The sequence below is a fragment of the Lacerta agilis genome, chromosome 10 (assembly GCF_009819535.1).
Source record: "Lacerta agilis isolate rLacAgi1 chromosome 10, rLacAgi1.pri, whole genome shotgun sequence".
NCBI classification, from domain to species: Eukaryota; Metazoa; Chordata; class Lepidosauria; order Squamata; family Lacertidae; genus Lacerta; species Lacerta agilis.
This window is the reverse complement of record NC_046321.1, coordinates 57610627-57637720: the sequence shown is the minus strand read 5'-3', so window position 1 is coordinate 57637720 and position 27094 is coordinate 57610627. Positions and strand designations below refer to the sequence as shown.

General features: G+C 42.0%; 2 protein-coding genes across 2 annotated transcripts in view; both read right to left on the bottom strand.

The window, feature by feature from the left end:
* Positions 1 to 6122, bottom strand: part of TTLL8 (tubulin tyrosine ligase like 8) — a 38113-nt gene extending 31991 nt beyond the window's left edge. Inside the window, exons 1-3 of the mRNA XM_033163326.1 lie at positions 6044 to 6122; positions 2972 to 3088; positions 1443 to 1538 (exon numbers count right to left, since the gene is read on the bottom strand). Coding sequence (XP_033019217.1) covers positions 1443 to 1538; positions 2972 to 3047 — 172 coding nt within the window. The 5' untranslated portion in view covers positions 3048 to 3088; positions 6044 to 6122. The remainder of the gene's footprint in view (positions 1 to 1442; positions 1539 to 2971; positions 3089 to 6043) is intronic.
* Positions 6123 to 7468: 1346 nt separating this feature from the next.
* On the bottom strand, positions 7469 to 27094 carry MLC1 (modulator of VRAC current 1). Its single transcript, XM_033162997.1, has 11 exons — positions 26895 to 27094; positions 19925 to 20014; positions 17532 to 17585; positions 17316 to 17417; positions 16576 to 16677; positions 14565 to 14636; positions 14357 to 14473; positions 11794 to 11850; positions 10568 to 10690; positions 8826 to 8993; positions 7469 to 8103 (listed from the first exon to the last, which is right to left on the bottom strand). The coding sequence occupies exons 1-11, from the start codon at positions 27072 to 27074 to the stop codon at positions 8029 to 8031; spliced, it is 1140 nt and encodes a 379-aa protein (XP_033018888.1). The 5' UTR covers positions 27075 to 27094; the 3' UTR covers positions 7469 to 8028.

The following is a 27094-nucleotide window of genomic DNA, read 5'->3' as shown; positions in this document are numbered from 1 at the left end:
AGCCGTGTGGTCTGAATCTGGAGCAACCAGCTCCAACCTCTTTACACGCTGAGCTTCACAGGTAAATGGAAGGGAAACAAAGGCTTAATTATCTTCCTTCTCCAATGACCTAGCTAAGCCTGGCAGGACAGCTTTCTCTATGGCATTAACCCCTTCATGCATTAATTAGACTTAAGCATGTTGGTTATATGAGGCTGGTTATCCCACACCAGGTGCTGATGCCAGACCTCTCATAAAAAAGTTACGTGCCATAGCGGAAGAAACATACATCAGTCAGCACTGAAAACATGCTCATGTTTTAAGAGGGAAGAACATCAAATGAAATAAAATCAAACTAGAGTTTTGAACACTGTGTAAATGCCACTGAAACACACAACCAGTTTATTACAACACCCAACCCATTCATTCTCCAGTAAAGTTAGCCAAAGGTAATGGCAATGAGTCCTTTAAGGCCTTAGGGCTTGCTCTTAAAACTCTGCCCACATATACTCTTAAGTCTCTGCCCACAGAGAATAAGGCTTTATTGAGCTTTTTTCCCCTTTCTCTTGGAATGTTGCCGCGGGAGAGAATTCGGCAACAAATGCCTTTACAGTGAGGAACATTCCATGTGAGCAGAAGCTGATGCCAAGATCGTTTGGGGGATTATCATCCTGAATTAACAATCCTTGCGCACGTAGACAAGAAATGCACCCCCCCCTCCCAGTTATTTCAGCTGCACCTCCAAGCTAATATCCTGGGGCCAGTCTGGACTAACCGTGAACTTTGGTTTGACTTTAATAAAACAGAATCGCTCTCAAGGTTCTAGGCCCCTGCCCACAATGGGAGATTTCTTCATAGATCATATAAGATGAAATAATTTAAAATTTTTCCTTTTACCCTTCCAGCAAGGTGTGGAACAGTGGCGAGATGTTATCCGCATACCACACCTATCCAAGAGTTGCTTTGTTTCAGGAAACTGAAGAATCACTATTGAAAGTTGTAACCCTATGCATACTAACCAGCTAAGAAGCCCCATTGAATTCAAGGTGTTTTACCTTGGGGAGCAGGGGAGCCAACGTGCTCCACACATTGAGGGAGCCTGGCATCACCAGCACTCTCCCAGCGGCAGCAAGCTGGGGAATGGGTCGGTGGTGGGGAGCAGGGAGAGTGAAAATCTATGTCTGTGGTTCCCGGCCCACCCGGCCCCACCCGACGAATCAGCCAGTGGTAAGGGATAGTGGCCCCCTCATTATTGGGGGGGGGCCTTTGGCCTCCTGCCCAGAAATATTGAGGGGGCTGAAGCCCCTTCCATCCCCTATAGTTGGCGCCCCTGTCCAATTTTCCTTCAAATACCCATATTATTTTTGTTTGGATTTCCTGTCAGAATACACTCAAAGTACGAATCAACCTTTCTGACCCAATTCCCAATACATTTCTTGAACACAAAGTTGCTGGAGACATACCAGGAAACAGTCCCTGGTGGCACGAAACTACAGGAAGGCAATTGTCTAAAGCGATTTTCAGGAATTTTTGAGATGGGAGTTCAGGCTTTGCCAATCCTGTTAGAGGGGACAATAAGAACAGAATAACAGGAAACCTGAGAAACAATCCATGAGGTAGCTATAGCAGTGTTTTATTTATGTGACATAATCATACTGTGTTAATTTATGCCTGCACTGCTGAACATGGGATCTCTTACTGTAGCCCATCTGTAAGACTCCTAACAAACAGAAAGAATACACTTCCAGGAAGTAAGATTACTTAAGATCGCAAACCAACAGAAACAGCTACAGACTATACTGTAGTTTTTAAAGATCTCTGAGTATCTTCCTAAGATCTTTAACACATGTTACATGAGATGTGCATCTAAATGTGCTTTAAAAGGTGCTGAAAGGGGCATTTCAGTGATTCTGGGGGAGCACAAACAAGGGCAAAATTTGGGGTGAACAGTAATTGCATTATGGGACTGCTGGTAAATGACATATTTTTACCTCAATTTTTTAAAAAAGCAAACAAACCTAAAACTACAGAGGGCAGGCGTGTTACCCTCACTCTGATATGGCTTCATGTTGCCAGTGTGATAGTGTCTGAAGCCAAGTCGGAGTGAGGGTGATGCTTCGTGCCGTTACTTTGGAGTTTTGTGGGTAATAATAACAACACAATGGCTTTCTGGTTTTAAAACTGGTGCCCAGGAGCAACAGCTGGGAGCAAGATGACAAAGTTGTGCATCATGTAGTTTCATGCGTCAGAGAACCAGTGTTGACTGTGGTTCTCTGTTGAGTGTACATGATTAGCGTAAGAACCAAAGATTTCCTTTGCATGAAACTGTAATATCTCATCCATGCATCCTATTTCCAACAGTGGGCAGCCACTCGCTCACTCAGATGTGCTCTTACGAAGGGGGCGAAATCCTATGCATACTTACCTGGGGGTAAGTTCTACAGGAGTCAGCAAAACTTGCTTTGGAGTAAACATGCATAGATTTGGGCTCCCCGATCACCTCTTTGCAAACCCATTTTACAGGAAGTTGGGGCATAAACCTTTCTTGATTTACTATTAAATGAAAAACTTAAAAAATATACATAGGTCAACAGAATTGACTTGAGTTTGGGTCTGGAAGACCATGTTTCCTAATGCTTGTGGGTCACAAACTCATTTGCTGATGTTGGGCAAGTCCTGATTTAATGATGCCACAATGGGCAGCAAGAATCCAGCAGTGGAAGAGAGCCAGTGGCTACCACGGATGGGAAAGGAATCAGATTTCAGACTGTATTGGTGCTTATGAATTGTTACCGCAACGAAGCAGTGTATAAGGTCATGTCACCATATTTGGGGGTCATCTCTAAAAATATTAATTTGGAGCACTTTGATCCGTCGATTCCCTGCCTTTGTAAAGGAGATCTTGAAATCCATTTTTTACTTACTAACTTAAAATCTTTTTTTTTTTGCTGTAATTAGTAAGACAAAACGAAAATGATTTGCAAACACTAACGATTTTCTCCTTCATGTTTTGCGTCTTCGTTTATAGGTACCAGGAACGGTTTTCTTTCTATATGAAGCCGGTTCATCCTGTCATTGTTGCTTCACTGCTTTGCAGTAATCCTGCAAACTAAGAAACATTGCATAACTGAAACTCTGCTTCCAACAAAAGGTGCAGAGAGGCTACACATACAAGCCAAATGCTTTCATTTGGCTAAAATATTTAGATCTTTTTAAGTAATAATAATAATAATTTATTATTTGTACCCGCCCATCTGGCCAGGCCTCCCCAGCCACTCTTGGCGGCTTCAAACAGATATTAAGATACATTAAGCTGATGGAAACCTTCCATTTTTGTTCCAGGGTGCTTTACCCACCATTTTATCAAGGGCACAGCATGGGGGGAGCTGCTGAGGTGATGGCCCCAAGCACATGGGGGGACTCTAGCAGGGTGGCACGAGGAGGATGCAACAGACATGTGGCCTTCCAATCAGTCTGCCGCTCTGTCGCCGCATTTTATTACATAGTAGACAGATACCTAACAGTCCCCAAAACCATCAACAGAATGAGTCCAATGGAATTGAATAGATTACCACATGGTTTCCTAAAAGGACAGGAAAAAACCGTTAGGCAAAACAAAGATAGCAGTGGCGGAGCAAGCAAGCCGATCAGGCGCCTGGGGCAGGCGGCACACGTGCCATGCGCCCAGGGGCAGGGCTTGCTGCTCGCGGGGCGGGGCCAGCCAGGGCAGGGTGCTCTGTGGGGCCTCCAAGGAGTCTGCCTGCCTCCTTCCACTCAGCCGCCCTACAGTTGAGGGGGAGGCGGTGGGTGGACGGTTTGGGGCAGCACAGAGCCTGCGGGTGCCCAAACCACCGCGTCACTCCCAGGAGAGACACGTGGCTCGGGAGCGCTGCAGGCACCGCAGTGAGTGCCGCCCGGCATTTTGTCCCCCCCCCAGTGGTGACACCCAGGTCAGCCCGCACCCACCACACACACCCTTCCTCCGCCCCTGAAAGAAAATTGTGGGGAAAGCAATTATATAATTGTTGATCGATTCTCTAACTTTAAAAAAAATGCTTTCTATATTTATATTACTGCTGCTTTAAAAGAGACCGTACTTTCCTTGAGAGAAGTCATCCTTCTTTTTTGCTAAGCCTTCTTAACAGAATTCAGAAAAGACATTTGGGCAGCCCAGTGCTATGCTTGCTTACTTTAAATCACTTCCCAAGTAAAGACGCGTGGGAGCCCAGTTTTACTAACTCCTTTTGAAATCAGGGGGGACATTTCTGAATAGACATGGACAGATCTGGGATCCAAGCAGAGCACAGCAGCGCCACAACCACTTTTGCCATGAACTCAGAATCCTGTGATTTTGACCTTGAAATCGCAGTACACCAATGTGAATGTAGCAAAATGCAGATTTTCCTTTTCAGTGGAAATTACGCATTAAAATTGTGTTCTGTTCAGTACTTAATTCTTGTAAGGGCCGTCTCATTACACTTTGTGTGAAGGACAAAGTAGCGTGTTCCCACCCACCAACCTACTTCAGCTCCATAATCCTACTTCAATTCTGACTACAGGACAGGATTCTCCAGCACACTTGAGGGCATTAGGAAAATTTACAGGGTGCCGCCTGAGGCAGCTATCTCGCATTTCCTAATGGTAGAGCTGACCCTGTCCAAAGTTCAGATCTATTCCCTCAGCCTTAAAAACACTTTCCTTTAATCCCAGATGTGTTGAAGCTGCTTTGTGATTTCTTAACGAAGTCACAGTTATACAAAACCGGTGAAAGCCAAGGATGTCGAAGCCATGTTTTACTGATCCTGCCATTTCTCAAGGTATTCCAGCTCGTCCTTAGCTGTGTTCTCTCTTCAAAGGAAAGCAGTTTTTCTTTCTACCTCCTGTTTTCTATCTGCTACTATCATTTCATTGGGGTGTAGGATAGGCACTCTACACCTGCACAGAGGTAAACTATTATTGTTTCATATGGGCTATAGCTGAGTTTAGGAATAGAAAAATAGGTTCCAGGGCATTCTGCTTAGAATAATTCAGACAACCAGCTTAGGTAGCATCTCATGCTTGGTTTTTATAACATGCCAAATTCTGACAATCCATTGAAAACTGGCTGTAATAGACCAGCAGCAATATCATGTGCCAGTTACAGTTATGAGAGAAACATGGTATAAATCCATCACTGCTTTTAAATTAAACTTGTTTTCTTCCTCTCAGCCAAACTAGGTAAAGGTAAAGGTAAAGGTAAAGGGACCCCTGACAGTTAAGTCCAGTCGCGAACGACTCTGGGTCATGTGGCCAGCATGACTAAGCCGCTTTCTGGCGAACCAGAGCAGCGCATGGAAACACCTTTTACCTTCCCGCCGGAGCGGTACCTATTAATCTACTTGCACTTTTTGGCGGGGTTTCGAACTGCTAGGTTGGCAGGAGCTGGGACCGAGCAACCGGAGCTCACCCCGTCGCAGGGATTCAAACCGCCGACCTTTTGATCTGCAAGCCCAAGGCTCAGTGGTTTAGACCACAGCACCACCCGCGTCCCTGCAGCCAAATTAGGGCACCCCTCTAAAGACCATACACTAGACTTAGATAGCCTCTGTGAAGAAAGCAAATCTCAAATAGGAAATACTAGCGTGGCTCATGGCCCTACGTGGGAATCTGCCATCATTACTCTCAGTGAAATTCTTCTTTCAGGAAGAACAGAAGTACATGTTCCCCATTCAGTCGCTTCCAGTGCAATGTCTCCTTGTAGAATCAACAGGGACACCCAAAATGAACAGATCAAATAATGCTTTCTGCTGTCACTGCAAAATAAAAGCAGCAGCTGTGTTTATGTTCCAACAAACCACTTCCATGGATTGATGTGGGAGGTCAGATGTACATCAGATTCTCCCAAATCATTCCATAAAGGATCTTAAGGCATATCACAGGTCTATGTGGTCAATCCTTTGATCCTCTTGCTCTCTGTGTCAAATATATATGTATTATACCTGGGCATCTCAAAAATGAAGTTATTGGCTTTAAAAGGACAATGATGGCATCCTTGACCGTTTTTCCTTCCAAATGCTAATCTTACCCTCCAGGGAACAGCAAAGCTCCTCTACTTGGTGACACTGGAGGCTCCTCCCTTAGTCCCTTTCCCTCACTAATAGTTACCCATCCTCCCTCCCTAACTACCATTGTGACCTTTGCAGGTAGGCAACGCTGTGCATTCTGGGTGGTGGTGGAGCTGTAGCTAAAGCAAGCTTTTCTCTGGTAGGGTTACCACCCGATGTTTTAAAACTTATAGACTTTTTCTTTACTTTTTATAGTTACTAAGATTTCTTCAAGCCTCATTGATAGTCACTGGAAATATTTAGTTGCAAATTTTGAAATGATTCTTGGCAAATGAAGACTGGGGCCATAGCAAAGGGGTTCCAAAGTGGTAGACAGTTCCTAGTTCGAACACATGTCTTTGTGAGGAGACCTAATCTTGCCTTCCGAGTCAGGATTTGATCGTGCAAGAAGCATTCGTTTTCCCTTTTGAATGTGCCAGTTCAGCATTCAGTGTTTGTTTACAAGAGACTTGTAAGAACATTACTCTGGGGCTACTTGAATAAACTCAAACTTTTTGACATGATGTTAAAAACTTAATTTTACCCATGCAGGTGTTTACCTCAAACTCCCTCTTACGCTTTTTTTGCTGCTTGATTATATTTTAATGGCTGTGTTTTAGTGTTCTTTGCTTTTAGCAAGTAAATTATTTTTAGAAATAAATACAATTCAGAAATTATTACTGGGGAGCAGAGAATTATTTGCCAAATCCCAGCATTCTCATTCTTTGATATATACTTTATATACTGATATATACTTTATAGCCCAAGTATTCTGTGTCTCTGTAGCATAATACAGTGGTACCTCAGGTTAATAACTTAATTCATTTTGGAGGTCTGTTTTTAACCTGAAACTGTTCTAAACCTGAAGTACCACTTTAGCTAATGGGGCCTCCCACAACTGCAGCCGCGCGATTTCTGTTCTCATCCTGAAGCAAAGTTCTTAACCCGAGGTACTATTTCTGGGTTAGCAGAGTCTGTAACCTGAAGCATCTAGGTACCACTGTATTCTGGCATCAAACAAAGGAGCAGATAAGAGAAAGGGCTATGCAAATAGTAGCAGACTTAGTTCTCAGGCTCCCATTGAAAACTGTAGTACAAAGTAAACCAGCTGTAATTTGAGCAGGAAAAAACGTCCCCCCACACTAGGCACCAGGGTTGGGGAAAAGGTGTAGCCCACTTGAGTAGTGTCTCTGAGTATACTTTCTTACTCCACACACCCCATTGATGATGGTTGACATTCACTTTTACAGGGACAATGATGCAGAGGGGCAAAACTGCTCATCTCCCAGCAAGTGGCCTGGTCACCATGTGAATAATGTGCCTCTGTATGCGTGACAATACACCACACTCATTATAAAGGGTATTTCTCCCATTTTGCATCAATCAACAACAATGTACACCTAGAACCGACTTGTGATAAAGATGTTTATTTTATACAAAAGTAATACGCGATTCTCAAGGACTTAACTCCTACAAAAGTGTAGTTTATAGGCAAAAGCATCAATGATGACACGCATTTGTAACTTTATAAATGTGCCTGTTAACATCAACTGAATACCAGTGGTTATATTAGTTCTCTTGCAATAAGCAAGACCTACCACACAGCTACTTATGTTTAGCTGTTCGGATGGACTTAATTTCTAATTGGCAGTTTCTTGTTGTAGAGTCAGTTTGCAAATAAATCATCACAATTAAGATGCTAGTACTATAAAATGAAAGACACACTCTGTTGAAACAAGTTGTGTTGCAAACTTGAAGCTATACTAATTTCTAAGTTATTAGAAAGACATGAGAGAGGTTTTAAAGGAAGACTGCATGGTGCTAACATTCTGACTAGATTCTACTATTTGGAAACCACAGGGAAGTGGCCAATAGGGCTGTCATGGTGTTTGTGACTGTGACCATAACACTTGCAAATGCAAAGGCTAGCATGCCCTTATTCCTGCTTCAGTTTCCTAATTCCAGATTACTGGGCCATTTGCACCACAACAGCTTTCCAAGCCTTCTCTTTGTCAAAATCCTTCATGCTGTTATTGGAAACCTACAAAAATAAATATCAAACACTGTTATTGACAAATTAGAATGGAAGAATCCAGACTAAGGGTAAAAAAAGATGATACATTAGATGTGTGATCACATTTCCACGTCTTGCATTTTTATAAGAAAGTAGTAGCAGTGAAGCTGCCTAATCCAGGTTGAGACTGCAGTGCAGGGGAGAGGGATCTAACCCCTTCATGCCATTTTCTTGACCAAAAATGCCCCTTCCCCAACTGCTGTTTGCCCAGGCAGCTTTGGAGGCATGTACCAGTTTATCTTTGGGGGCACTTAGCCATTTCGGGGGGAAATTTTCATTGATAAAATGGCATTGGAGGAAAAACTTAAAACAATCCCCCCTCTCACTTTACTGCAGTCCCAATTTGAATCAGGTCCTCACCCTAGATTAAGCATAAGTGGTAAACCAAGAACAAACTTCGTTACAGCTTGTGGTTTGCCTAGAACTATGAGCCTGGGTCTGGAAGTAACACTAAGCGAAAACCATGGCTTAGTTCCAGACAGCACAGCAATGGTAGGAGCACTGTAGCCAAAATCTGCAATTTAGGAACCCACATGTTTGCTCGTTCACACTTAGCCATGTCAATATAACATTCACTTACAAATAAATCTGTATTTTAAAGAATAACTGTGATGGGTGATGGCAACAAACCCTAGATGATCAGCAACATTCCGTAATTGCAGCAATTTTAAAGTGAAATTATCCCTCACCTCTGTTGTTTTGTACTCTTGTTTGTTCATCTGTGGCACAGCCCACACTGAGTCCCGCATCTTCATTTTTGCCTTGAAGCTTACACACAATATGACAGTGCCAGTAGTCAGGAAAGCTTGAATTAACAGCATCAGCATTAGAAGCAGGAGGAGCACGTCATAAGACTGCTAAAAAAAAATAATGCATAGAAACGGCTTTAGCCTTTAGGGGTGCTAACTGTTACACACTTTTCTGCCTCCAAATGTCACATTTACTGGAAGCACCTGCAATACACTAGTTTCCCCTTACTTCCAATATAAAACTTCTATATCCTTAAAGGCCATTCTGTCCTGGTTTGGGAGCCAGTGGCATATTTTGTCACCATTTATTAGCATGAGTTTTCCAATATGAAGTGTGAATGCCCAGGCATACTATATTCAAGTGTGTATATTTGCTTATTGTGTGAATGCAAAAGTAAACAGATTTACAAAGTTTTTCTATAGTTTGACTTGTAAGAAAACAGATTTTTACTTATTCCTCCTTCTCTCTGTGCCCAGCCATTGCCAACTCCCATGAAGGGCTGTGATCAGCATTTGTTCCCACTCAGGACTCAAGCAATTGGTAATGAGGGTGCCATTGCATACCTAGCCTTTCGGCAAAATTCATTGCCCACTGACCAGGAGGGAAGGCAGGGGGGTTGACATGGTATGATAGAGCCAATCCAGTGCTTCTGCACAGTGCTAACCTCCCTATCGCCTTGCAATTCTCCCTCCCAGCAAGCAGCAGCTATGGGCCACATTTTGTATATGTCTTATAGTCTCATTAGGGAAATTATGGGAAAACCACAAAACATTATGGCAGATCTGCTGTACTCCTTACAGTATATACTACATAGACTTACTCTAAATAATTGCTAACACTGGGTATAAACTGGCAAATAATCTCATGATATTATAGGAACTAAAATTGTAGTTTATACTTCCCCACCTCTTACAGTGCACAAAAAATAATAATTTATGCATTACAATATGCACAAGAATAAGGACAGTGTACAAACTCAAACAGTAGCAGTAGCATAATACATTGGGAAAAGGTCACGTACCCTATGCTTCCATATCTCATATTTTAAAGTGGCTAAGGCCTTCATTTTGGACATCTGTGGTTGGGAGTCCCAGCACATTCCATTACCAAAGCACATTAAGTAATCATACCTGGCAAGAACAAACCTGTCAAGCTTCACAGTGTGACTGAAATTATTTCCTGAAACTGACGTTCTTGGCAATATGCAAAATTGCAAGCAACAGATAAACAGATTTCAATCAACTGATAAGCATCTCTAAAACATCCCAAGAACTAGAAATTGCACAAGTGATATCACAGGGGGGAAATGCTACAAACATTCACTAGCTTTTACTTAGCCAGCATGCTATGGTAAACTGTAAGAATGCAGCCAAATAATGTATAGGTAATTTAAATGTGCTACATTCCCTGTCTGATCTTGTTCCCCTTTGGCTCCTGATCCTGGCTCACAATTTCTCAGCCTCCAAAGCAATGCTGCTTGCACACAACACAATACTCCTACTTCTCTCCCTACGTGTTCCAAAGTCACACATTAAAAAAAAAACCTGAATCACAGCATTTATAAAAGTGAGGACTATTTAGAATAGAAAGAAGTAGTTTGTACGGAACACTGTGGCCTTGGTCACAATACACTGACAAGATAAATTGATTGTTTGCTTGGTAATTCAAAAGCAATACATACTTTAACTGTTGGTGGATAGTTTTTAAAGATGTCAACAATTCGCATGATACTGAAGGACAAGTATCCTGAAGCTGTGAATAATAATGGAGATGTAACACTGCTTATGGCAATCAGGACTTCTACCTAAAATTAAACATAGCATTATGATTAGATAGATACTCGTTATTAATTGAAAAAAGATTCATGGTTGCATGTATTCTTGTGTCTCTGAGCAAGCTTGCATAAATGAAGTTTGCTGCAATTTATTCATAAAAAGAAATTCAAAATGTAAGCTTAGTCCCTGGAAAAGTGAATGAGGAGTATGAAGTATTTACACTAATGAATATTTTAGAGCTCATATTAATAAGTGTGTATTCAGAGCACCCAAGGTATTTGTAGCATCTAGACAAAGGCCCAGTCCCCTCTAAAGAACTGCATGCTATGCTCCATTTGTGTGGTGCTTTGGATAGTGGAGAATAAGGGAGAAAGACAACAAAACAGAGATGGGGGGGGGGAGGAGAATAAAACATTACGCAAGCAGCTGAGACCAAAAGTGACTGCAGATGTACTTAGGCTGCATTCCTAAGCACACCTACTAGGAAGTACCATTGAAACCAATGGAGCTTACTTTTGAATAGACATACATAGCATTACACTATTAAATGCTTACAGACTCTCCAGCTTTGAAATGCATCACAGCATAGGGAGAGATATGACTATGTAAGAAAAAGCCAAAAAAACAGAGCAGGTGAAAGATAAGATCATATAGTTTGATACTGTATGTGAGCCAGTAAAGAATTCTCACTATGCTCTATGCACAGTAGCTAATGTAGCAGATACTAACATTTTGGATGGAATGGAGAGCATCAAAGTGCAATATATAAGGATTGCAATGTTTTTTGGACGTAGAAGTACAGAGCATTTTGACCCACTATCAATCTCCTATCCAATCAGATTTTGAAGAAACATAAACATCTACTGTATAAAGCCAATATGTTGGAGATCACTAAGGCATCACTGGGCACCCAGAATATAATGGTTCCATTATGCCTCCTTCATAAACTGTGTGAAAAAATATCATCACTCTCTGGCCCAAATGAAGAGATTTGAAATGGCAGAAATATTAAATCAGTCTAGTTGCTGTTCAATTTTCAGAAAGTTCCACTGGACCTATTTTCACCATAACATTTATGATTGCATCAGTCAATTGAAGTGCCTCCACTGGACTGTTTTAATAATATACTTACCAAGCATTTGCTTGGATATTCAGCGGCAACATGACTTGCAATGGCACTGGGAAAACACTAAAAAGAAACTAAATATGAGAAAATGTTCAGGACCAATCAGGATATATTTTGGCAGAGCAGTGCCTATTAGCAAATATAATGATTACCCCAACTGCACTCTGAATCCTGAATGATTTCTTGTTGTTTTATAAGAAGGAAAGGGGTGCTTTTCAGGGGGCACTAAGACACCACCAAGTAGGCAACATATTGCTGTTGCTTGAGGCGGGATTCACTCCAACAGAATCTCTGACTGACCCCCTCCTCTGGAGTGCTAGCAAGCTTGGTCAGAGAGTGAACTATCACTCCAGTAAGGGGGGGGGTCAATCAGAGATGCTGTTGGAGTGAAGAAACTTTTTCCTGCCTTGAGAAAGAAAAGGAACATGCTCCCCACTTTGCAGAGTCCTAGTGCCCACTGGAAAATTATAGAATACACACTATCTACCGAATAGATTTAAAGAGTAAACCACTGCACATTTATTCAGTGGTATGTCCCGCTTTATTCAATGAGGCTAGAAAAGTGGGCATTTGGTTATAGCCCTAATGGGATATACCATCTCAAACTCTTATTTTGCACCAACAAGTTGTATGTATATAGAACTGAAGGGTTAGTTTGGATGATGCCTGTGGATCCCAACTAATTTTGTATATAAGACATGGTCAACACTGGATGTAACTGCTGAACTGATCAAACTAGTTTCTTTTAAGTTAATGGCCCTTCCCAGACTTGTAAATACATTTTTAACGTGTCTAAATAGATGGCCATATTGCTATAGGTAAAGGTAAAGGGATCCCTGACCATTAGGTCCAGTCACGTCCGACTCTGGGGTTGCGGCGCTCATCTCGCGTTACTGGCCGAGGGAGCCAGTGTACAGCTTCCGGGTCATGTGGCCAGCATGACAAAGCCACTTCTGACGAACCAGAGCAGCGCACGGAAATGCCGTTTACCTTCCCACCGGAGCAGTACCTATTTATCACTTGCACTTTGATGTGCTTTCAAACTGCTAGGTGGGCAGGAGCTGGGACCGAGCAACGGGAGCTCACCCCATCCCGGGGATTCGAACCGCTGACCTTCTGATCAGCAAGCCCTAGGCTCTGTGGTTTAACCCACAGCGCCACCCGCGTCCCCACCCTATTGCTACAGAAACAAGTTAATGCTAGTTAACTTCTGGGAGGCAATAAGCCTCCCCATCACCTGGCTGAATGCCCCATCATTTTGTGCGAAGGAGAACAAGAGGCAATGAGCTAGCCTTAGTGCTAGTTTGGTCTGAACCTGGAATGTGATACACAGAGGCAGGGGCAGAGGAAGGGGGTGTGGTGGAGGCGGTTCGCCCCAGTTGTCACAACTGAGGGGGGTGACAAAATGCCACCTGGCATTCACTGCGGGGCCTGCAGTGCACCTGAGCCACGCGTAGGGCAGCTGAGAGGGAGGAGGCAGGCAGACTCCTCAGAGGCCCCACGGAGCGTCCTGCCCCAGCTGGCTCTGCCCCACTGGCGGCTGGCCCCACCCCTGGGTGCAGGGCACGCACGCCACCCCAGGCGCCCAATCGGCTTGCTCTGCTGCTGCACAGAGGCTTGACTTGCTGTGGCGTTGGCTGGGTGGGTGAGGGAAATCTCTAGAAACCCTGTGCTTTTTTCAGGGGAATTCGCCAGAACTCAGTTCCAGCATCTCTTAGATGGGTTCCGAAACCTCTCATGTGAGTTCTGGCACCTCTCAGGTGAGTGCCGCTGCCATTCTATGAGAAAGAGGGAGGCATTCATGGTGAGTTCCAGCACCTATTTTCTAGAAAAATAGCACTGTAAAAACCTAATAGGCAATCAAGATCTGTTGGACTGTTAATGTCACGAGTCCCTCCATCTTGTACTCAGGTTGTATATATGTATAAATATGACCATATATTCTAAATTCACCAGTCTCCAATGCCCTTTCATTCTAAGGAAACAGAGCCTGGGTAAATGCTGGAAACTCTGGAATCTCTTGCTAAGTTATTTGTTCTTTTTTCTGATTCACATTATACACACACACACACACACCCCTGACTACAAAGGACCTGGGCTCTTTTCCAAATAGACCTGTAAACTAAGACACAATGTGGTCTCCCACCTAATTCATACTGTCAGCACATGGATTTCTGCTTGTGCAATGGAAACATTCCCCCTCTCCTCCCTGCCTGCACACCCTAAATTTGTTCTGGGGGTTCTCCCAGCCCTCCAGAACAGATTTGGGGAGGGGTGCACACAGGGAGAGGAGAGGGAAAGTCCACTGCACAAGCAGAAATCATTGTGTACACGAAGCAAGTTAGCTGAATGCTGACCAAGGGTACCAACCTTTCTTATCTGCACAGAATGTTGTTACTTAAAGGTATACAAATGCTGCTAATAATAATAAAGTGTGACGGTTTTACAAGAATAAGTAGAATGTTCCTAACATATACGTATAAGACACTGATGGTAAATTTAAAAACCTGTTATTTATCAAAGTGAACAACAGCTTATAAAAAGTTATATCCAATGATGTAATACTTACAGCCACTAAAATCCAAAAGAAGGTTACTGAAAGATATGGCCCTGAAACTAGCACATCCATATTCAAAGCTATTATTCCACCAAACACAGCAGAAATTCCAATAATCACTTCAATTACCTAAAGAAGAAGGAGAATTTGCTTGGGATTTTTATATAATAAAATATTCATAGCAGATTCTTAAGAGACTGATAAAACGAAGATCTCTTACTGAGTAGGATTTTAGGATCCGTGTTGGAAAGCTGACATTATTCAATGTGATCGCACTATCATACATTGTCGTCTAAAAGGAGGGAAAAGATGATCAGAGTAAATAAACCATTAACCAAGCATTAGTCATCTGGGTGTTGAAGCTACCCACAGATTGGAAGAACTTGCGACTTGGTAACTTACAACTTTATGTTTAAAAACTTAGAAGGGAATTCATGTTTAAACTCATGCAACCCATGACTCACATGGCTGTGTGTGTTTTATGTGAAAAGGGCCTTTTCCTCCTGCTGCTTCCACCTGTGTGCATAAAATACTAAAATACAAGACACACCAGCATAATTTCTCCCTCTCTCCCTGTCAAGATATACAAATTATACATCTACACAGGTATGTATAGGTACCCAAATATGCCTGTTCATTAACATGACCCACTCATGCTGAAGCACTGCAGCTGAAATGCCAATACCATTCATAAAACAGCTTGCTCAGAGATAGGGGATTAGTTCCAGAGATACTGCAATGAAAGAAATTCTGGCAGCTGCACTGTTCTGTAAACTGTTAAGCAATAGCTAGCAGAAAACTAGGCACAAGGAGTTCAAGTGTGCATCTTGAGATGTTGTGAAAGACCTTGTCCAAGAAATTGTGCAACACCTTGTGCTAACACCAACATAGCTTTCAGTTCTCTTTTCTCATGTACACATATTGTGCTAAGGGAGGAAAAATCATTCAACTCATGAAAGATCCTACCTAAGGTTAGCTAGATAGAATAAATTGTTTGAGAATTTTAGTCTTACTCTTCTACTGCAAACAAGTTTTGTTAGTTTTTAAGGTGAAATAAGGCTATTTGATTTTGTAGCTCCTCGTTTCCTTGTGTTCTGTAATTTTCATTTATCTACATGGGTGAATACGCTCGCAAAGCTATAGACTAGGCATGTCCAAAGTCCGTTTTGGGGGCCTAATCTGGCCCACCGGTTGGTTTCATCCAGCCTCTGTGGCAGTTTATTTCCTGCGGTAAAATCCTAAAAAAAAAAAAAACCTTCAACAACTTCAGTCCCCCAAAAAGCTCAACAACTTCAATTCAATCCTACATAAAGCTCAACAACTTTTGGGTAAAAAAGCCCAACAACTTCAATCCTAAAAAAAAGGTCAACAACTTTGGTTGGCCCTTTGGTCGGCCCTCACGGCCCTTCACTTAATCAAATCTGGCCCTCTTTGAAAAAAGTTTGGACACCACTGCTATAGACAATACATTGTATGGAGATGTTGGACTGTCTAGACTATACGTAACTATACAGGCCCAGTGTATTCACAAGAAAATTGCTACAGCAAAGACAGATTTTCTGTACTTGTAGATATTACAATGTGGATATTGATTTAGGATGCAGCATAAACCTTGGCCACTTCCCGGTGGGGCTTAACTGAATGGCAGAGTCACAGTTACATCCACATCCTTGCTGCATGTACCTGCCTGGGCAAAAGGTGGGGCGTCAGCCTGGAGTTGGTGCAGCAATCAGGCCCAATGCCATCATGTGACAACAATGAGGCTGGCTTGGGATGGCTCATTCCCTCCATGCCCCATTTGGTGAGCCGAACAGGAAGCTCCATGCCAGCAGAATAATGCTGGCATTACTTCACAGTGAAGACTGGCAAGACTAGACAGAATAATATCTCTGTCCAATCCACCACCACCGAGCCCAGTACAAAGTGGGATTGCATTGCACTGATAATCTTTGAAAGTAGCATGTGCTATCCGGAAAGGAAAAAGGAAGCTCCTGATCTTACTGCCCGAAAGATGTTTGTATGAAATCTGTAATGCTCATATAAAATACAGGAAAAAAGAGTTACTCCTCAGCTGAAATGCACCCCAAAAACCCCAATATTCAGTAGTACACAGGTATCATAGCTATATGACAGAATCACAGTGGCTATGTTTCTGAGGCAGTATGCAAATATGAAGGAGAGATTGTAGAGAGCCTTTGGGCTATTTTAGAAATATTTAAGGAAAAACTTACTTTCTTCCTCCTGCAGCACTCCTCGTTAAACCTTGCTGAAATTATTACAGTAGTTGCCATGAAAATTTCCAGTAGAATGAGGAGAATCAAGTTGAAATTTATCTGTGCATAAAAGGTATTTTAAATTCTTAGATTAACATAAATTTATCTACATACCGGTAATTACTATAGTGTAATGTCACCCGGTCCAATCCAGAGCATGGCCTTTGCAATGAAAAATGGAATCATAGCAGCACCATTGTTGTGGCTTCTCATGAAGTTTGGCTAACCATTCTAGTTTAGCCCCTCAAAACATGGGATATAGGGAACCATTTCACACAAACCTTCCATGTGGAACAGGATCAACACAGTTATGGTTTTTCAATGGCTAGCATAATGCAAATGCAACTTTTGAATCAGCTCGCTCAATTTTTTATACCTAGAGTTTTGAGAATGAGATTTGCTGCCAATCTGTTTGACATGTCTGATCATTTGTTGCTTGAACTCTTAAGAATGAATAATAATATAGCAAGGAAAGAAGCGGAAATGAAATGCCCAAACACATGCCAGCATTAAAACATTAAAAGTATTTTCCTATAAAGTCTCTTCAGATTTACTGTAAAAAAGCAGCAAATTATGAAATAGTGCCTAAGTAGCATCTGATTAACTTTTTGAAAGATTATATATACAATGAACAAAATAGGCAAACTCAATATCAAATAAACTAATTATAGAATTGATCTTTATTGTTAAGAACTCACATTTACTGCTGTAGGGTTCAAGACAAGTTTGCATCCAAACCAAACTAAACATGTTGTTGTGATAGCAAATGTAGAAACAAACAGCATCTGAAAATTGGGTATCTGTAAAAACAAAAACAAAAAACAACACACACACACACATTAAGAATATTTCATTTTTGCTTTAATTAAAGAAATTAAGTGGTAACAGTCATTCCAAGCTTATAAAATACTTACCACATTAACTTTGTTTCGGGCTATGGCAAAACTCACAGCTGCTGAGGGAATACACTGGAGAGAAATTAATGAAAATTAAGAGTACAATTTACAAACTAAACTAGAATTTCATGAATAATAAAATTTCCCACTGAGTATAGAATAGACATATTTTGCCTATGTGAACATAGTAAATCACAGCAAAAGCCCCATCTCACCCATAAAGTTTGTTGGATAATTTAGGCAAATCCATTATCTTTCAGACTAAATTTTTGTTCGTTGTTTCTTTCTCTTTCCGAAACCCACTTTTTCTGTCTCTTGCTCCCTACTCTCTTCTGGCAAGTCTGAACTTGCAGAGGGATTTTGAAATTAGGCTGCAGATTACCTACCACTACTGCCCTAAACATAAATTTACTGTGATAAAGATAAGAGTCGCAATCCAATCTACTTAAGATGTTCCCAAGGGCTTTAGCACCTGAGAGGGGACCACTGACTTAAAACAAAACAGCAGACCCCAAATAACCCAACCCCCCCCCCCACTTTTTGAGACCTAACGCTCTGTTTCAAAAGTGATTTGCCATGGAGTGACGGGTAGGTGAATGTTTGGTAAACACATCCAAAAGCCCTGTGACACACATGATGCATGGTACAATGAATGCACCCTGAAAAATGCTACAGATATGAAAGATAATCATAATAGAAAATAAGAATGTTGTTTTAACAAAATCCACAATGGCCACAATCCAATACAGGGATGGACACATTTAAACTCAGTTCACTGAAATAAATGTGTTTAAGAATGCCTAATTCTTTCAGACTGTATAGTGAGCAAATGTTGAACAGAACTTGGAAGGCTTGATACCAAGGTGGGTATGAGGAACAAGTGGCTCTTTGGATGTTGTTGAACTCCAACTCCCATCCAACATGGTCAATGACTTTCTGTGAATAGCAGAGAGATAAGATACAGCTGACTGTTTGAGGCAGCTGGATCAGAACTGTTGCCCCTTGGTCAGCACCCGATTGGCACCCTGTTTTCCATTAAGCTTCAGAGATATCGGCAGATAGGTATCGGGTAAATCTGGTTTGATTGCTTTGGGATACAGTAGCAGGCTTTATTCCCTCCTCAGAGTTCATTTCCTCTTGCCCTGAAGTTGTACTACTCGACTAACTAGAGCAGGATCTCTTGCACCACCAATATGACTGGGGAAAGAGTTTCCTGCCCCAAGATTAGCATAACCAGAACAGGGTGAAGCAGTGTTCTTGTCCTTCCTCTTTAAAAAGAGGAGAAAGCCGTTATTTCCTGATTCCATGCCCAAGCCAGCTAGAGCAGCAAAGACCAGCAGTAAAGGCCCATGGTGCATGCCACCCTTCTAATTCTGTTTCTGGATCAACTGGGTGGGCTTCTTGCAGCCACTTCAGAACCTCTAAATCTGTCCCAGTTACTATTGTTACTTGACCTAGTCAACAATGGCAGATACCCATCTTCATTTACACTCCCTGACTTCAATTTAGAGCCTACACTTGAGAGCATGTCTTGGATGGTTCCAGTGTGACAGCTGAGCCCCACTTTCTCATCATCTAAAAGCACAGAGTCCCATTGACACTGAATTGTCACAGAATTTGGCTCCTATCCACTTGAACTATCCGTGACTTAAGGCCACACTCTGATGCATTAATTAATATGCCATGATATTTACTTCCAAGAAGAAATTACTATTATTACTATTCATAATACTTATATAGTGCTCTTCATCTGAAGATCTCAGGGCGGTCCACAAGATTAAACGTCAATTGCTCATTGGCAATCTTCATATACATGAACTGATAAACTCAATGTCTTCCACATTGCAGTCAGAAAGGATAGAATGCATAGGACTGGGTTTTTAAACTTCCGCTGTAGCTAACAGAATCAGTTGGACATAACTCACTCAAGTCCCATTGGTGTCATAACTATTTTAACTAATCAGGGCCTTTTGTGTGTGTGCGCACGAGAACACACTAAGAACAAAACACCAGAGATAAAAGATACTTACACAACCCCAGCTTCATTCTTAATAATATACCCTGAGAGAGAAGGACATTTATAGGATTCTCTGTGCCCCTAAAATTTGCTCATGTGATGTTTCATTACATTGTTTATTTGAATATAAATAACACACAATAACTAAACATTGCATCTGCTATTATAAACCAAGTGTTTAATTGGCAAGCTGCTGCCAATTATTTTAAAGCAAACAATTTCTCTGAAATCAAGAGTGAGGAATTATCTAAAGAGAGCAGGTGTTAGCAGTTTAATTCTGGATCAAGTGGTATATCTGAGATAAGACTTTTGAAGCATAATGAAAATAAGATAATTGAATTATATTTCTAATTTATATTTCTAGACAGCCACAGAAATTAAAAAGAATGCTTACTGAACCTGCTGCACAGCGCAAGTAATCCATTTCAGATGGAAAAACATTCCCCAAATAAAGTGAAAATCCAGAGGTAACAAGGATGCAAGTCTGAAATGAAGAAATTGACATTACTTTATTAGTATAAATTATATAGCTAAGCAACTTCATGAGAATTGGCAGTTCTTTTAAAAAATGAAAATGCTAGAACCATTAACAATTGTTTCTCTGTGTTGATACTGAAACCAAACATCAAAAGATCTTTATAAGTCAAAAGAACATGTTGTCTTGCTGCTTAAGTTCTAGAACTATTGTGCAATGACTTGGCAACAATATAAAAGAGTAACAACATGGGAGGTGTTCGTATTTAACTAAATAAAAATAGATATCAATAAATACATTGGATTTGTGGGAAGATTCACACACACAAACAAGCACTTTCTCTTGCTCTGCGTGATTGTGCACAGACACTTTGCATGTAAAATAACTGCGGGAAAGCAACTTCAGGAAGTGAGGGGGGTGGTTAACCATGCCTGATTTGCTACTCCTGCTCTCTAAATTGTACACGCTTCATACCCATTTGCTTTTACATGCTACATCTTAGGATTTTAATAGGATGCCAAATATCAGTTTAGATCTCCATGTGAGGCAGGGGAATGAGAAACTTGATGTAAAGAAGCAGAGAGTTGAGCCCTTTCATCTCCCCCACCCCATGACCGCTTCTTTGCTCTAAATTAACAACCCAAAACTACATGTACAGTAAATAATAATAATAATAATAATAATAATAATAATAATAATAATAATAATAAATTTATTGTTTATTATTTATACCCCACTCTGGGCGGCTCCCAACAGAATATTAAAAACACAATAAAACATCCAACATTAAAAACTTCCCTAAACAGGGCTGCCTTCAGATGTCTTCTAAAAGTCAGTAGTTGTTTATTTTGTTGACATCTGATGGGAGGGTGTTCTACAGGGCGGGTGCCACTACCGAGAAGGCCCTCTGACTGATTCCCTGTAACCTTACTTCTCGCAGTGAGGGAACCTCCAGAAAGCCCTCAAAGCTGGACCTCAGTGTCCGGGCTGAACGATGGGGGTGGAGATGCTCCTTCAGGTATACTGAGCCAAGGCCTTATAGACCACAACTTACATTCCAGGCATTGCGCCTAAAGCCAAAATTGTGTATAGTCAAAACACATTGTGTGCAATGGCTAGGGTTGCCATATTTCAAAAAGTGAAAATCCGGGCACAAAGTTGTTGAGCTCTTATGGCTAAATCACAAAAGTAAAGGAAAAAGGAAGTCTTTTTAGCTGTTTTTAAGGGAAATCACCAAAAACGACTCTGCCGACATGGGTTGCCATACATTCGGATTTCCCCAGACATTTTTGCGATTTCCACCCGGACACTGCTTCCGACTGCAGTATTCTGGCTATGTCTGTATGGCAACCCTAGCAATGGCAGGTGAGATTGCTGGAGTTTCCCCCCCTGTATGTCTGCCCCCTTTTTAATTAAAAATAAAGCCAAGCATGTAAAGCTGAATGCATACAAGTTAAATGTGTGTAAGTTGCATGCTTACTGTTTCATACAGTTTGAAATATTCTTGGAGTCAAGTGTGGATTTCATGCTCTTTATTTAGCTCATAGTAGCGAGGAATGGAAGTTTCCCCAAAAAGTCTGCTTTATATACATTATTTACACAATGGGCCCCACGTGATTGGCTAATTCCGGGATAGCCTACTTCTGTATGCCAATCGGGTTGCGGATTCACTTCCACCTGGAACTGGATTGGGTGGCTCCTGCGGACCAATCAGACTGCTGCATTCTGGATCCTATTGTTCTAGGACCAATCAGGCTGCTGCATTCTGAATCCTATTGTTCTAGGACCAATCAGACTGCTGCATTTTGGATCCTATTCAACTCAGTACATAACATAGTTCTACCCTACAATAAAGTCGGGAATCCTTGAATAAAATGTTTATTTCACACGTTACTTTATACAGTATTCAGAGAGGATTTAAGTAAGACTCTTCATACTTAAAGAGTTTTAGTGGAAATATTGCCTCCACAATGTTCTTTCCCATTGGCTTCCCTTTTGCATCTTTGTACAATATATTTCTACTCACCTCTATGTATGGTGAGAATGAAAGTAAATATTGGGTATACCTCATTCGTCAGTTATCCCTCACTATATAAAGAGATAGTTACAGGTAGGTAGCCATGTTGGTCTGCCATAGTTGAAACAAAATTAAAAAATTCCTTCCAGTTGCACCGTAGAGACCAACTAAGTTTGTTATTGCTATGAACTTACCAATAACAAACTTAGTTGGTCTCTAAGGTGCTACTGGAACTATTTTTTTTTATTTTGTTTCATATATAAAGAGAGTAATGTTGCACTGGGAGAGCCCACATTTATTTGAAAGCGGGATTTTCCCTGAGTCTGCAATGTTGGGAAATGCCACAGAAATTCAGCTGTTACCTTCTTCACACAATGGGAAGGGGTATGCAAGTCCTCTGCTCACTCCTAATCTCACTGAATGTAGAGGTAAGAGTAATAAGCATTATCCAAACCGTTTATTTGGATATTACAAGACTGTTGCTATTTTGGGGTGGGATTCAATCACATACAGGTAAATTCTGCTTGCATAATTATAGATGACTGGGAGGTCTTGCACAACAGACCTGTTTTCCCCAAAAGATCATACTTTTGTGATGTGATAAGGAAAATGCAATGGAAAGTGTGCGATAAAATTTTGACACCACATTGTCTAGCCTCCCTGCAAACAAATTAGAGTGAATGTTCATTAAACAGCCAACATTGTCTAATTTCCCTACAAACAACTCAGGATAAATACCGGCTAAACAGGTCACCTGCAAGCACACTTAGTCTCTGTGTGATTCTTTCTTTCAGCCTTTTCTAATGCTTGTCATCTCTCTTCCTTAGTGTATATTTTACTCCCAAGCACGAGCAATCTTTGGGAATCTCAGTGTTGTGGGGTCTATATATTTTAGCTGGAATCATTGTCTTTGAATAGACTGAAATTGCTCAGTATGTTCATAAAAATAAGCGGCACTCTTTATGATGCTTCCTCTATTGACAGCAAGAATTCAGCAAAAGATAGCAGTTAGCTCTGTTCACTCGCAGCAACAATTTAGGAAAAAGAAAATCTTACTAAAGCAGTAAATTAAAGTTAACTAAAGAAAATAAGCTCCTTTCTTGGCAGGCATGCTTAACAAAACAACGAAACTTCTCAGCAAAGACAGCTTGTCTGCATCTTGTGGCTATGCAGTGGAGCATGCCAAGTATTTTTTTAGTAGTTCTTGTTAAACAAAGTACAGTACTCAAGGGAAAACCTCAGGAGCTTCTGTCACTACTACTACTACTGAACATTTATTTTGCAACTATAGTGTGCTAGCAGCTTCAGTGTCTAACATTTCCTGTTAATAAGCAAGCATATTATATTATTTAAATTATTATGGCCACAGTTATGCTCCAAAGTATTCCCAAGAAGTAGCCAGAACTATATTTTTCACTTTTATTCTCATGTTGTTGTTGGCATCCGTCTGTCTCAAGAGAAAATGGAGTGTGCTTCTGGGGGTGAAGTCAAAGCACTGTGTTAGCAGTACCCGAGTGACCTCCCTGGGGTGCAAGCCTGGGCAGTGTGTATGGAGGTCCTGGGTTGCCCAAACAACAAAACCCGCCCTCCCTCTCGACCTCGTTGACATGTTTGCCACCAGCTTTGTATAGGGTTTGTTCCTTGGACTTTTCTTCTCCTAATGATATCCCGCAAAACAGCAGAGGTTTAGGATCAGAGTTTTCCTTCTCCCAGGTTGACTTCCCAGATGGGAAGGGCTACTTCCTTCAACAGTACATGCAGAAACCACTGGACCCACTACTGGTCTCATTCGCTTAATCTGCTAGAGCCTGTCTTTGCATGCAGGGGAAGTCCCTAACTCACCAAGGCTTTGATACTCATCGGCTACCTTCACCTGGTTTAGCCGGCCAGTCAAAGCTGTTTCCTGGGGTGTGGCTGCTGTCACATGCTGACAGCTTCTAGGAGCCATGGGTGAGAGTGGAGTGCAGGTTGGGGACCAAAGCTGGGCAAATGACCTCACACTGGAGCCAACTTTGGCACCCAGAATAATATACTGTATTTTTGCGCCATAAGACGCACCTGACCATAAGATGCACCTAGTTTTTTGAGGGGGAAAGCCCCCCCCCTTTGAGGATCAGTTCAAAGTTGTGCATCTTCTTTTGGAAGAAGAAAAGCCCCATTTGCAAAAGGAGCAGCTCAAAGTTGTTGTGCTGCTGCTTTTGCAAAGCAAAAAAGACCCCTTTGCAAAAGGAGCAGCTCAAAGTTGTTATGCTGCTGCTTTTGCAAAGCAAAAAAGCCCCATTTGCAAAAGGTTCAGCTCAAAGCCCTTTCTACAGTTTCCAGACAGATAATCTAATCAGCCAGTCACATGTCGCTGGGGAAACCAACAGCCTTCCTCTGCAGAAAAGGGAGCCAGGGACCTTATCTCTCTCCCCATCTCTTGCTGATCAGCTGTAAAGCGGCAGCCTTTCAACACCCCCTTCTCTCTTTGTAAAAGAAAAAGCTCGATCTTCTTTTGGTTCCTGGGCAATTCAGCTCCAGGGACCATGCATTTGCTCCATAAGACGCACAGACATTTCCCCTTACTTTTTAGGAGGAAAAAAGTGCATCTTATGGAGTGAAAAATAAAGTATTTGTGGGGGCTGCCCTCCCAGTCAATGGACAAAGTTGAAGCCCTTTGTTGCAGGCATCCACAATCTTCAGCACGAGATGGCACCTATGCTACCTCAGGAGCATGATGTGTGACCCACCAGAGGTACCACTCCTCCCCTAACACTTCATACATCCTACAAATTCATCACATGCTTCAAAACACACCAAGTGCCAAAAACTGGGTGGAATTTACTTCTAGGTGAGTGTATATAGGATTGCAACCTACATAGACTTACGACTTCTTAGCAATGCCAGTTATAAAACTACGAACTATAATAAAATTATTATGGTAACACACTCAGAAAACAAACAAACAAGCCTACAAAAACAAAAAACAAAAAGTCAAACTTAGGAATGTTATTTCAGTGGTAACCATTGTACATTATAGTCATTCGTGTGGTTTATACATGCATGGTCCATATTGGTTGGAAAGGTTTTGAAAACCTTGAATTTATTCTACGTGCACAAAGCCACTTCCGCCTATAGGCAGGAGGTGGCGTTGCGGATATCACGACCCGAGCACGAGTGCAGGGGCTGATACACAGCCCCTGCACGATTTGAGGATCCCCGAAACTTCTCCCCAGTGGCTGATCAATCAGGTCGGCTGAGGGGAGGGGCCAACAGCCCTTTAACTAGAGACGGCGGGAATCCTTCCCCCCCTCTTTTCGCTGCCCCCAGCTGCATCGATTCTCCCGCCCACCCACCCTTTAGGTTAGCTATTGACCTTGCTATGGACTCCGGTTGGTTGCCCCAGTTGGCTGGGGGGCCTGGTAGGACTTTTTCCCATTTGGACTAGCCAAATCAGGTTTTTTTTACCTACCTCATAGCAATTCGTCACAACTTTGGTTTTGGCGGTTAGGCATTGGATAACATCAACAGAGGTAAAAAGGGGAGGTAGCGCCATCACCTGCCCCTCATTGGAAGGGTATTCCGTTAAAGGTTTCCGGGGGCGTGGTTCCGTCTGAAGCCTAGGGAGGTTAGGGCCTAAGCCACGCCCCAACGGTGATCACAGAGGCAGTTCCCCTTGATAAGCATCAGGGGTGCTGCCCTTGCTGGTTAACCCTTCACGGACCTCCAACACCCAGGTTGAGGTCAGATATAGTGGTTAGGATCCAATGCTTAAGCCAATACCGCTCAACATCCATAAGCAATAAAGTTGTGGCCTTTACGCCCATTTAATTTGATACAATGTGTCCTGTGTCATTATTCACCTGGGAGGGAGGGATATAGCCACGCAATTTAAAATACAATACAATCACATCTTATGCACATTTAACTCATGCAATTTCAACCATATGTGGTTGAAGACCAACTGGTTGAAATTCCAGAAGTTAAAGCCAAGCAAGGCAGAATGCTTAAAAACTCTTTTTGCGGTAGGTTGGAAGGGACCTAAATGGCACTCTCCTGGTCATCCTGCCGAGAGGGCCTCATTCTGCAAAAGGACCCCTTTATCCTTTTCTCAGAGCAAGAGGAGAGGAGGCAGGGAGGAGTAGTGGAAAGGGCAGCAGAGAGCCTGCTCTCACCTCCTGGCTGGAAAGGCAAGAGGTTAATGAGGTGAGAACATAGCCTAGAGAGTACCAGTTTGTCATGCCCCGCACCAGCCCTCTGTGACAATTGTGTCATTTTGCCATATTGGGCTGGTATGGCACCGGACGAAAGTGGCACTGTGGTCTAAACCACTGAGCCTCTTGGGCTTGCCGATCAGAAGGTCAGTGGTTCGAATATGTGCAACGGGTGAGCTCCCGTTGCTCTGTCCCAGCTCCTGCCAACCTAGCAGTTCGAAAGCACACCAGTGCCAGTAGATAAATAGGCGGGAAGGTAAACGGTGTTTCCGTGTGCTCTGGTTTCCGTCATGGTGTTCCACTGCACCAGAAGCTGTTTAGTCATGCTGGCCACATGACCCGGAAAGCTGTCTGTGGACAAACGCTGGCTCCCTCGGCCTGAAAAGTGAGATAAGTGCTGCACCCCATAGTTGCCTTTGAGTGGACATAACCATCCAGGGGTCCTTTACCTTTGACCACCCCTCTGTGACAATTGCATCATTTTGCCATACTATTGGGCTGGCACTGGTAGGACTTAATTCCAGTAAATGCTACTTTTAGAAAATCAAAACTTTCCAATTTCAAACAGATTTAATGACATGGTAATAATGTAATAAAAATTAACCTACTATACTTGCTCAGTACAACCTTACCTATTCAGCCCTGCCCTGACCAGGCCAGGATAACATTTCATACTTACCCCCATCAGCAAAGAATATATCCATGTTTTATAACTAAAACACGGATGAAACCTCTTTGATAGTTGAAGGTCACTTGATTTAATATCTGGAACATAATTTCCATTCTCTTGTTTTCCACGCTCCAAGGTTGGCATTCTGTCATAACTAAATTCTTCCCTGTAAGATTCCTCCTTGGTCATGGTGCTTTAAAGTGAAAATA